Source organism: Rhinopithecus roxellana, chromosome 18 (assembly GCF_007565055.1).
Source record: "Rhinopithecus roxellana isolate Shanxi Qingling chromosome 18, ASM756505v1, whole genome shotgun sequence".
In the NCBI taxonomy this organism is placed as follows: domain Eukaryota; kingdom Metazoa; phylum Chordata; class Mammalia; order Primates; family Cercopithecidae; genus Rhinopithecus; species Rhinopithecus roxellana.
Genome location: NC_044566.1, coordinates 49,874,904 through 49,887,537, shown reverse-complemented (window position 1 = coordinate 49,887,537; position 12,634 = coordinate 49,874,904). Strand labels below are relative to the sequence as shown.

At 40.8% G+C, this 12,634-nt stretch overlaps 1 protein-coding gene across 1 annotated transcript; it reads right to left on the bottom strand.

Annotated features, from left to right (window-relative positions):
- Positions 1 to 6,037: 6,037 nt before the first annotated feature.
- On the bottom strand, positions 6,038 to 8,017 carry LOC104671082 (RNA-binding motif protein, X chromosome-like). The gene has a single exon (XM_030922399.1). The coding sequence runs from the start codon at positions 7,853 to 7,855 to the stop codon at positions 7,148 to 7,150; it is 708 nt and encodes a 235-aa protein (XP_030778259.1). The 5' UTR covers positions 7,856 to 8,017; the 3' UTR covers positions 6,038 to 7,147.
- Between the last annotated feature and the right edge of the window lie 4,617 nt (positions 8,018 to 12,634).

Here is a 12,634-nt window from a genome sequence, read left to right as displayed (position 1 = left end):
AGTTGTGAAGTTGATTTGTTTTGTATTGTTTTGTTTCTAAATCAGAACTAAGCATCTGGCTGGGCACAGTGGCTCACACCTGTAATCCCAGCACTTTAGGAGGCCAAGGCTGGTGGATCACTTGAGCCCAAGAGTTCAAGATCAGCCCGGCCAACATAGCAAAACCCTATCCCTAATAAAAATACACAAATTATCTGGGCGTGGTGGTGCACACCTGTAATCCCAGCTACTCAGGAGGCTGAGGTGGGAGGATCACTTGAACCTGAGAGGCAGAGTTTGCAGTGAGCTGAGACTGTACCACTGCACTCCAGCCTGGGCAACAGAGCGAGACCGTCTCAAAAAAAAAAAAAAGAAAGAAAGAAAAAAAAAAGAAAGAACTAAGTATCATATGATCTTACAAATGTAAGCTGATCAGAAGTATAAGTTCTACCTTTTCTCCTCATGCTTGTTCTTAGTTAGGGTACTTAGTGCAGTAGTAAATTGTGGCACATATACACCATGGAATACTATGCAGCCATAAAAAAGGATGAGTTTGTGTCCTTTGTAGGGACATAGATGCAGCTGGAAACCATCATTCTCAGCAAACTATCGCAAGAACAGAAAACCAAACACCGCATGTTCTCACTCATAGGTGGGAACTGAACAATGAGATCACTTGGACTCGGGAAGGGGAACATCACACACCGGGGCCTATTATGGGGAGCGGGGAGGGGGAAGGGATTGCATTGGGAGTTATACCTGATGTAAATGACGAGTTGATGGGTGCTGATGAGTTGATGGGTGCAGCACACCAACATGGCACAAGTATACATATGTAACAAACCTGCACGTTATGCACATGTACCCTAGAACTTAAAGTATAATAATAATAAAAAAAAGAAAACAATATGAAATCTGATTAGGCTGAATTCTAGATGCAGTAAATGCTGTATTTAATAGCTGTGTGATTGCATGTAAGTGATTCCACCTCTGTGCCTCAGTTTCTCATCTGTAAAATGGGGATAATTATAGTTTCTACTTTGTAGAGCTTTGGGAGGATTAGCACACAATACCTGATATTGTACACATTCATTAATGCTCACTAACTAATTAATCTTAGTTTTAAAAGTGTAAAAATTGTGATAACAGAATAACTGATACTCAGTATGTTCAGTGTTTCGCCATTTTGCATGACACTTTTTTATGTATCACATATGATCAAAAGGTAAGGCCTGGATAAAGAAAACGTGGTACATATATACCATGGAATACTATATGGCCATTAAAAAGAATTAAGTCATGTCTTTTGCAGCGACATGAATGCCGCTGGAGGCCTTTATCCTAAGCAAATTAACACAGGAACAGAAAACCAAATACTGCATGTTCTGACTTATAAGTGGGAGCTAAACATTGGGTACACATGGACATAAAGATGGGAACAACAGACACTGAGGAGTCCTAGAGGGGAGATGGATGGAGAGTAGGAGGGGGACAAGGGTTGAAAAGCTGACTATTGAATACCATACTCACTATTTGGGTGACAGGATCAATCGTACTCTAAACCATTACACAATATACTCATGTAACAAACCTGCACATGTACCCTTTGAATCTAAAATAAAAGTTAAAATTATATATTTTTTAAAAGGTAAGCGTGGTCAAATGACTTCATAGAAGATAGTTTTCCAGAAAACGTTTATAATGGCTGACAGTAACTAAAACTCCTCATGTCCTCTTTCCAACCCTTTTTTATTGTGGAAATTGCATTACCAAAGAGCAACAAGACTGACTGAAGAAGTGAGGGGCAGGGGAGATCCAAACTGGAAACTACTCAAATGTCCATAAATAATAAAATGAATAAGTAATTGGGATTTATTCAAACAGTGAAATTTAACACAGCAATGAAAATGAATGGAAAATGAATGCATCATAGCACACCACACCATGGATAAATTCTAAAAACATAAGACTGAATAAAAGAAATCAGACACAAAAGATATATATTCAATGATTCCATTTACAGAAAGTTCAAAAAGCCAGTATTTAGGCATGCATAGTGATGATCATAAAAGTGAGTCATGATTACTGTGGAATGGAGGAACTGATGATGGGAAGAGACATGTGGGTGTGGCGGGAGATATTTCTGGAATTCTGCCAAAATCATATTTCTTGGTCTGTATGATAGCTACCTGAGTATTTACACATAACAATTTTTAATGCTGTGTATTTACACTTTGATCATTTTCTTTTCATATATTGTAGTTTACAAAAAGTCTTTAATTCCAGATGTAAGTTTATAATTTTTAAAATGAGAATAAACAGTTTATGAGGAAAGGTATCAGAAATCTAAGCTAGAAGTAAGTGGAGTAAATCTCTTTGTTATATCCATATGCCCCATTTTTCCACATATTTCTCTGTATGTCTTCAACTCAATTCCCAACATCTTCCGATCATAAAAGGTTGAAGGATAATTATAAATAAATGGAGATTACTGCAACAAGCACTAAGGATATTCTCATAGTGTACATGAGGGATCTGATTCTGTTTAGATGGAAAGAACAAAACCTGGATAGTAGAGATGATGAATCATATTGTTGAGAGATGCTCTTTTTTGAGGAGAAAAGTGATGAACACATGTTCTAATTTAGATAATCTGCTCCCCTTCTATTTCAGACTCTAAGTTTACCCAGCTAACCTTTTTACAGAAACAGGAAAAAGTGCTGGATAATAGTGATTCAGTACCGGTCCATTCCCATGTTCCAGATAATGGCTCATAGCAATAGTTATTCTACTGATCCATTTGTAACATTTTAAACAAGAAAAGTTATTCTGACCTAAAACTAGTGACTTTGAAAATATCTGCCCTGTAATGTTGATCTTCTTCAGATAAACAATTTAAATGTATAAATATAAAGAAATACAGTTAAGCAAAATCCCTAAGATGAGAGAATAAAACTGTCCTCTTTAAGACAATGGTCTGTAAGACTATATTGTTTTCTTGATATTGCCATGCTGGGAACCAGAAGGTCATATGGATTCCACCTGGTTCTGTTCTCCCTCTGTCACAACACCCTGGAAGGGTTATTGACCTAGGCACTTTATGAAGATGAATGAATTGAGAATGACTGAACCCCTATAAAACTGACCTGCTACAGCTTTGCTTTAGTTGTTCCCTTTTGAGAACCGAAGATAAAGTCCAATGAAACATTTTATTTTCTATGAGGATATGGTTGGAGAATTTTCTCGCCACATCACGTTGGAAAGTCTCAGTACCAAGACCAACTGGCTTCCCCTAAATAACTGGTGTTTGTCCTACAGATACAGTGATTCAAGCAACTGCCTCATTTTTTGCATTGGCTATAAGGAATTTTAGTGCAAAATTTGAAGTCTATTATAAGCATAGGCAGACTTTGGTTTGATTTTATATCTTATAACCACATTTTGATTTTCCCTGGACTTCTGTATTTGCTCATTTTGATTGTTTAAGTTGCATTTTCCAGAATGTAATGGAGTGTAAGTAATTACATTTCCCCACCTCCAAACTGAAGCATCTTAGTTGATTAAGTCTGTAGTTCTAGTCTCCCAAGGAACTGACAACTGCATGATAGACTCCACCTGGATTTTGCATAAGCATATTAAATACATATCAAATTCCCAAAACGTAGTCTTCCTGTGTCCCCTACTCTGTCTTGATAAGTGCCACCATGCACTTGGTTACTCAAGTCAGTATTCTGGGTGTCATTCTTGATTTTTCTTCTCCCTTTACAATTTGCAAGAGTTTATATCACCTCAAACTCCCAAAAATCTCTTGAATCAATTTTTTAAATTTCCCTGCTGATAGGGTTTGGCTCTGTGTCCCCACCAAATCTTATGTTGAATTGTAATTCTCAATGTTGGGGGAGGGACTTGATGGGAGGTGATTACATGATGGTGGTGGTTTCCCCCTTGCTGTTCTCGTGATAGTGAGTGAATTCTCACAAGACCGGGTCGTTAGAAAGTGTGTAGCACTTCCCCCTTCACTCTCTCTCTCCTGCCACCATGTGAAGACATGCCTGCTTCCCCTTTGCCCTTCCACCATGATTAAGTTTCCTAAGGCCTCCCTAGCCATGCCTCCTGTACAACCTGTAGAACTGTGAGTCAATTAAACCTATTTTCTTTATAAATTTCTTTATAATTTCTTTATAAATTACCCAGTCTCAGGTAGCTCTTTATAGCAATGTGAGAATGGACTAATATACCTGCCTATTGCTGGCCACTAGTTTCAGCCCCCTGCCCTCTTTCTCCTAAACACATGCTAACCCTCAATGGCATCCCTGCTCTAGTCTTCCTCCCCTTCCATCCATGGCACACACTCCTTCAGGAGGCATCTCTCTAACACTCAGATGTGAAACCATTACTGCCTGATTGAATGTTTTCTCAATAATCCCCATTATCTACAATAAAAAACAAAATTCTTTAGAATGATCGTAAATGACCTTTATAGTCTGAACTCCTAGGCCTTCACCTCTGCTCCTTGAAAGCTTGTGGTGCTAGAAACATGCCAAACTCTTCATTTTCACACACATGCCATTTCTTCCCCTTAAATTTCTTTCCTGCTTGGTCACCAAGGGCTACTTCCATTTGTCTTCAGGTCCCTGTGTACCTTATCTCTGAGAAGCATTCCCTGACACTCAGGCAAGCTTTGGCATACTTTCCCTCATGTTCCTACAAATTCTGGCCCATACGTCTACTGTAGAAATTACCAGGGTGCTTTGAATTTACTTCCTTGTATATCTCCTTTCTGGACAATAACCTCCCTGTTTTCAGGTACTATGTCTCACTTTTGTATCTCAGGGCCTAGCATAGAATGCAACCTCAGTTAAATAAATTGATAAGTAAATAGTAGATGGCAGGTTTATATTAGATGGGGACAGATACTAGATTCAGAAGCAATAGACTAAAGCAGGGGGCAGCAAACTAAGGCCCACAGGTCAAATCTGAACCACTGCCTGTTTTCATAAATAATACTTTCTTGGAAAATAACCATGCCTATTTGCTTCCATATTGTTTAGGCTGCCTTTGTAATTCAATGGCAAACTTGAATATATTTAACAGAGATTGCATGGCGCACAAATGCTGAAATATTCATTATTTGTCCCTTCACAGAAAATGTTGACTCACCCCTGAAGACATACTTACGAGCTAGAGTCATGGACCTGAGTGTGTCCTGCTATAGTACAATGTCAATTACACTAAGTATACAGATTTACTCTATAAGCTTTCCTTTTCTACTGCCTTGCTCCCCTGTAAAACCAACACACACACACCCCTCTGCAATCTGAACCCAGATTAGCTTTCAAACTCCCTGCAGCCAACTCAAGCTTATTGAGATTTAGGCTCTTTTGTTTATCTAACTATAAGTGCAGAGGCTGCTAATTGTTCCTCTGTTTAGTCTTCCCTGATTTCTTTTAGTAATGTACTCCCCTGAGTTTTGCCTGGCACTGAACTGCCCACCCAGAGAATATCCTGCCCTGCCTCCCTTGCAAGTAGGTTTCACCATCTGAGGATGTTCAGGCAAACAGAACATCAACAGAGTGATGTGTGCAATTCAGAGTTTCTGCCCTTAAAAGAAGAATGTGCTCTACTTCCGCTCTCCTCCCTCTTTGGGTTGGAATATGGATGTGGAGGGGATGACCAACTCTGATCATATAGACAAGGACAATGCCTTCAAGAGCAACAAGATAGAAGAAACCTGGGCACCTTTTTCAGTTTCACAGAGCACTCTTAACCTCCTGGACTACCCTCAACCCAGACGTTTTTGTAAGAGAAATAAAACTTTTATCTCTTTTATACTACTAGGATTTCAATAATTGTTACAATGGCCAAACCAATATTCTAACTTTTCCGTAACTTCTCTCTCCATGTCTTGTTTTTCCTTTAATATTCAGATGTCCTCTCCCTGTATCTGACCTCAGCAGAGCTCTACTTTTTGTCTTATCTCAAGTTAGAGAGCTACGCAGAAGTTTCACTTTTTTTTTTTTTTTTTTTTTTTTTTAGCCAAACTTTTTATTTAGTATTCTGTAGTTGTTTAACACACACTTAAATGGTCTTACTGGGGGAGGGGAAAGGGGAGGTTCTTGCAGATTCCCAAGGAAATGTGAGAAAGGCAAAATGGCCAGCATTATCCATTTGCTTTTTTGGGTTTACTGGGTGAATAGCACTTTCCTTACATAGGCATGTGATTTCAGGTTTTTCATACTGAGAACATTGAGATTTCAGTTGGAAGACACCCTGAAATCTTATAAGTAGCACACCCCAACCACCCTCTAGTAGCTATCTTGTTTGTATAGGTAGAATGATTCATCTCTCCATTTTAGATGGCTAGATGTTTTGTGGAAGATCTTAGAATTGCTTGCCTCATTTACTGGGAAAAATCAAGATAGGAAGTGGCCTTTAGGGATACTTTTACTTGGAAAGTTGCAACACTAGTACATGTCTTAACACATTTAACATTTGCTTGTTGAAAAGCAATGTCATAAAGTCAAATAAAATTAAACATGTTTTACTTTTTGCCTCACAAGAACATAAAAATTATGGAGGGGAACTTAACAGGGAATTTAAACAATGTAACACAATTTTTCCTTTTAGTAGTCCTTGGGTAGTTATGACAGAATAGTTTCCACTTTTTGTTTCTTTGAACTGGGATTTTGGTCCAAACTTTTGTTTGTTTCTAGTATCTGCTTCTGCCTCCCCCTCTATCAGATCGGCTTCCTCCACGGCCACCACCTCTTGGTGCTCCGCGGCTTGAACTGCTGTAGGAATCACGTGGAGGAGGGTACCCCCTTTCCATAGAAGGGGGAAGCCCTCTTTCTTGTCTGCCAACCCGATCACGACCACTTGAGTAGAGATCACTTCGGCTGCTTGAGTAACTGTCTCGACTTCCAGCATATCCGTCACGTGAGCTGCTGTAATCATCATAGCGACTGCTTCCACCATAAGATGGCGGGGGCCCTTGTGTAGGTGGAGCACTACGTGAGTTACCATAACTCTCATATGAATCTCTGTAGGAACCTCCACTTGGATGATCTGAATAGTCACGATCACGACCATATCCATCTCTATCGCTATAGCCTCTTGATGGATAGTCATCACGTGAACTGGAATGACCATAATCACGGTAAGTATAATCTCATGGTGGTGGTGCATAATCTCTAGTATCACGAGAACTTGGGTAATCTCTGCTTGAATAGCTGTCTTTAGTAGAATACCCATCATCTCTTGGGGACAAATAAACATCTCTAGGAGAGGGCAGTGGCTCCCTTCGAGGTGGACCTCCGTAACTATCTCTTCCACGTGATACAGGAGCTCTCCCTCCCATTCCACTGCTACTGCGAACTGGTCCTGAAGGTGCAGATCTCTTGGGAGGAGGACCCCCACTTCTTGGTGGTGGTCCTCTTTTTACTGGGAGTGGTCCCCTGGAAGAACTCATGTTAAAATTCATGGAATATCCACCGTCATCCATGTGTCCTCCCCGTGAGGGAGGTCCCCTGGTTCCTCCACTTCCTCCTCTTCCACCTCTAAGACCTCTTGGAGGGCCTCTACCTCTTGGAGGTGGAGGCGGTCCACTTTCAAATGATGGTTTGGTGGCTTGCTCCACTTTGATGGCTTTTCCATCTAATGACTTTCCATTCATGTCTCTGGCTGCATCCTTAGCATCTGCTGGGCTTTCAAAGGTGACAAAAGCAAATCCTCTTGATTTGTTGGTTTCCCGGTCTTTCATCAAGAGTACTTCCACTATTCGTCCATGTTTGCCAAATACTGCTTCAAGAGCTTTCCCATTTGTTTCCGTATTAAGCCCACCAATGAAGAGCTTTCCTGGACGATCTGCTTCAATCATTTTTTTTTTTTTTTTTTTTTTTGCCGGTGAGTCGGAGGGGTGACAATGGGTTCAAGCTCCAACGAGCTCGCCAACACAGGCCTCCTAGCAGCTCAGCACCAGTGGCGGCTGCCAGGTCGGAGGACCAAACCGCGAAGTCGCTAGCACTACTGCGCAACGAGGGCGAACCAGAAGTTTCACTTTCAACCACTCTTTGTAAACTCTCTTTCCTCGAAATCTCACCCTTTCTTAAAGCCCTCATCTTTCCAGTCCCTCCCCTTTTCTTTCCACCTCTATTATTTCTTCTGTTCCAAAAACTAAGGAAAGAAAAGGAAATTTCCAGCCCTTCTGATGCAGTTATTCATACTTTTCTGCTTTTCTTTCCTCATTGCCCCAATGAAGAACTGAGCTGGCAAGGACACAATCCTTCTTAGAGGATGTAAGAAGGGGAAAAGCAAAGTCAGAAAAGACTTACTCCTCTTTAATGGTAAAGTGAAGATGGCCATAAATACTAACAGCTATAAATTGTTGAAAGTGTGACCATGGCAGAAGTTAAGAATTTGAAATGTGATGAACCTAATATAAAAATGCCATTAGATTGTTATGAAGGCCACTGAGTATTAGGTAAGTGGTGTTTTAGGGAAAGTATGCAGAAAGCAGGAGACAGATTGAATTGGATGGTTTTGGCTGGAAGCCAGAAAGCCATTTAGGAGGTAAGTAAGTCCTGTTCTAGGATGATGCAGTGGAAATAGAAAACAGGGAAACATACCCACTAGATACTTAAAAGAATAAAAGAGAGTTTTGATGGCAGATTGGATAGGGAAGCTCCATAGTTGTCATCCTTTCTAACAATAATATTTTCCTCAATATTTGGTCATGTAAGTCCTTTGGTACTGTAGAGGGTGTAAGGAATTTAAAGGAGGGAATAAAATAAGTGAATATATTTCCAGAGCACTGCACAGTAAAATATATGCAAATGAAATCACAAGTATGCAAATGAGTAAACCTGGATGAAATGCCACTTCTTACATAAAATTGTTAACATGTTTTCCAAAGGGCATGTCAGGTACATGCTGGTGAATCTAATTCTGTTCTAGCATTAATAGCTTCAGGTTTGGGACCTTGATGAACAATTTAAGTTTAGCCTGCTTTTAATTTCTCTGCACAATCCCCTCTACGTTCTGCATGACATCCAGCCTTCAATGATTATTAAATATATCTAATGAAACTGAACTAACTAGCATTATGCAAATTATCCCTAATCTTTTGTCTCTCTGGAAGCATTGTTCATGAACCTCAGTGGAGTTAAGATTGGAATCCTCACAATGAAAACCAAAAAAAATTTCTTTTTTACTCCACTTCTGGAAAGCAAAAGTTCTACTTGCAGACAAAAGCAAGGTGGTTGGTGGATAGGGTGATGATTCTGCATCCGAAGACCTCGGATATATCTGGTGCTACCCAACTGCCAGCCACATATAATCCAAATATCACCATGCCCATGTGATGGCTAATTTTAGACGTCAATTTGACTGGATTAAAGAATACCGAGAGAACCGGTAAAGCATTATTTTGGGGTGGGTCTATGAGGCTGTTTCCAGAGGCAATTAGTGTGTGAGCCTGAGTGGACTAAGTGGGGAAAGATCTGCCTTCAATGTAGTCAGGCTGAGGTCCCAGAGAGAATTACAAAGGAGAGAAAAGGATTTCCCTTCACTTTCTACTGGAACTGGGAAATGTACATTCTTCTCTTCCTGACATCAAGACTTCAGGCTTTATGGCTGTGGGAATCCAGGACTTACACAGTTGTCCCCCTCCCCACCTTTGCTTTCTCAGCTTCTCAGGTCTGTGAACTCAGCCTGAGAATTACACCACCGGCCTCCACAGTTCTGAGGATTTTGAACATGGACTGACCATGCTATCGGCATCCCAGAGTCTCCAGCTTGCAGATGGCTTGCCATGGGACTTCTCAGCCTCCATAATTATGTGAGCCAATTCCCCTAACAAATCCCCTCTCATGTGTCTCTCTATATATCCTATTGGTTCTGTCTCTTTGTAGAATGCTAATACACCCATATGCCCAGGGCTTCTGAAAAGCCAAAACACTGCAAGCATTCCCACTCTTATCTCAATGTTTTAAGAAATTTCAAAAGTCTTCATATATTCATAATACAAAGTTAAACTTTAAAACCCTTTTCAGACATCTCTGTCATGGTTTAGACTTTGGCAGGGAGGAGTCAAAGTCTCTTCTCTGTCCCACTCACTTCCTCCCACACATTCTAACCTACAGGCAGCCTGCCGTTTCCTCCGCTAGTAACTCTTTCTTGCAGACACAGCCCCTTCATGGCTATTCTGAAATCTGCCCATTACCTCGACTCTGCACGCCAGCTGCAGTGAGGAGGGAACTCTTAATCTTTCCACATTGATCATCTTTGAATCTCTAATCTTCTCCTGAGTCTTCATTTCAATATCTATGAATTGGGGATGCTACCTGCCTAGTCTACTCTATGATTGTTCTGAAGGCTCCATGTCACATTAGATGCAAAAGTACTTTTAAATATGTTAAATTATTTTAAGCACAAGTCATTATTTTTAAATCAGGTGTGGTTTTTTTTTTTTTTTTTTTCACACTCCATGAACTTCTCTCAGGGAGAAAAAGTGTTTTAAGTTCTCCCATCTTGGAGCATTTGTGGGTGAAGAGAGAGCTCTGCCTGACCTTTGTGTCTCCCTCAAGCAATATCCCTCTCTTTCTTTCCCTTCTGAGTCAAGCTTTTGGGAAGCATTGTTAGCATTCATTAGCTCTCCTTCGTAACCATCAGTTCATGCCCCACTGCTCCACTGCACTTCCTGTGCTTCTGCTAAGGACATCACTAGCTGGCAACGAAACCAAACTGTTGTGCCCACCCCCCCTTCCTTCCTTTGATTCCATCTCTCAGAGAGGGTCTCCTCTTACCTCTCCATCATATTCTCTTTCCCAGTGTCCTCTTCACTCAGGCCCTTTAAACGTCTGTATGACGCTGGGGTGTTCCTAATGATTGCGCTAGGTACCAGCTCATCTTGAGCACCTACCATGCATCAGACACTTCACCTTCCCCATCTCACCCTCACAACAATCCTGTAAGATTTGTATCTTCTCCTCATCTTACAGATGAAGACACAGAGGCTCCAGGAGAACACGAGTGCTGGCCAAGACCACATACCCCATAAACCACGAAGCTACAATCCACACCCTGGGTCTCACTCTCCAGAGCCCGGCTGCCTCCCTCCTGTCTTCAGGCTTCGAGTGTGTAGCTTGGTTTTGTCATTTATTTGCTGAGCTCAAATCCTGGCTTACTTAACCTCTCTAACTGCCCATTTCCTCATCTGGAAAATGAGGCTAATGATAACACAGACCTTTTAAGTTGTTGTGAGGATCACTAGATAAAGTTTATAAACTACTCAGCAGAATGGCTACTGCAGAGTAAGCCTCAATCAATGTTATTACTACTTGTTATTATGTTTGGTCAGAATGGCTACTGCAGCGTAAGCCTCAATCAATGTTATTACTACTTGTTATTATGTTTGGTAGCGCTGTCTTTTCTCTGTATACACCTGCTCTTCGGTCAGGCTCACCTACACACACGGCTCCCAGCAGCACCTACATGTGAGAAAGTCCCACCCTCCATAGCCAGCCCAGACTTCTCTACTGAGTGCTAGGTCCATATTCCCAGTCACTGGCTAGATTGCCTCCCCTTTGATATCCCATGCACATCTCAAATGTGACAAAACTCACGGCAGATCTCACCTGCATCCTTCTCTAAATCTACCTCTTCTCTGACTGCCCTACGCTTGTGACTGGCAGGTCCCCCTGAGTCATAAACTTGGGCTTTGTCCTGGATTCCCATGACTCCCTGGTTTCACTGTTTCGGCAACATTTGATCAGTTACTTAATCCTTCCTCCTAAACATCTCTCTGAGGCATCCACCCTCTCCTGGATATTGCCTTTGTCACTGCTGAGTCTGTCTTGATTTAAATTTTTGATATTTTACTAAAAAATTTTTTTTTGATATTTTGTTCATCATGTATTTTGTGCACACATTTTTATTTCTAAAAATATTGCATTAAAAGAGTATTTAATATTAATAACTTGGGGTTTTGGCACTTCCTTAAATTTTACATCAGAGATGAGTACCTCACTTGCCTTAATTTAGTCTTGGCCCTGCTACCAATTTTTCTCCCAATGCAATCTCCTATAGTATCCCGTCAGTATTGTATTTCTAAAATGTAAGTAGCTCATGACACACCTTTGTTTCAATGCATTCAGTGTCTCCAGAGCTTTGCAATTCCACACCACCTCCACCCCTCCTCATGGACCCTCTGATCCAGTAATAGGAATCCATGTCTTTCTCTTAAGGTGGTCCCACTTTTACATCTCTGTGCCTTTGGAAACAACAATAGACTTTGGATAGCGATCTTTTGACTATCCTTTAGTTATCTGGGATGGTTGGAAACTGGCTATCCTTGCAAATAGCTCAATGCTTAGACTTTTACTGATAAAATCTAAATTTCAACTATACTGTATCAAAATCCATCTAAAACTTATGACACATCTCTGTGGTCTTCCATATATAATACATTCATGACTTAAAATGCTCTTTATGACTCAGCCTCATCATGCTAAGCCTCGTTTATGGTACTCTTCTATAATCCCGTGATGCCAACCTCAGGAGCCATGGAGATTTGTAAGCTGGTGCTACGGTCTAAATGTTTGTGTCCTTCCCAAAATTCACATGTTGAAATCCTCAATCCCCAAGCGATGGTATTAGG

What these genes read in the sequence shown, in the direction of transcription:
- LOC104671082 (XM_030922399.1), bottom strand. Translation starts at nt 7,855, where the DNA reads ATGATTGAAGCAGATCGTCCAGGAAAGCTCTTCATTGGTGGGCTTAAT.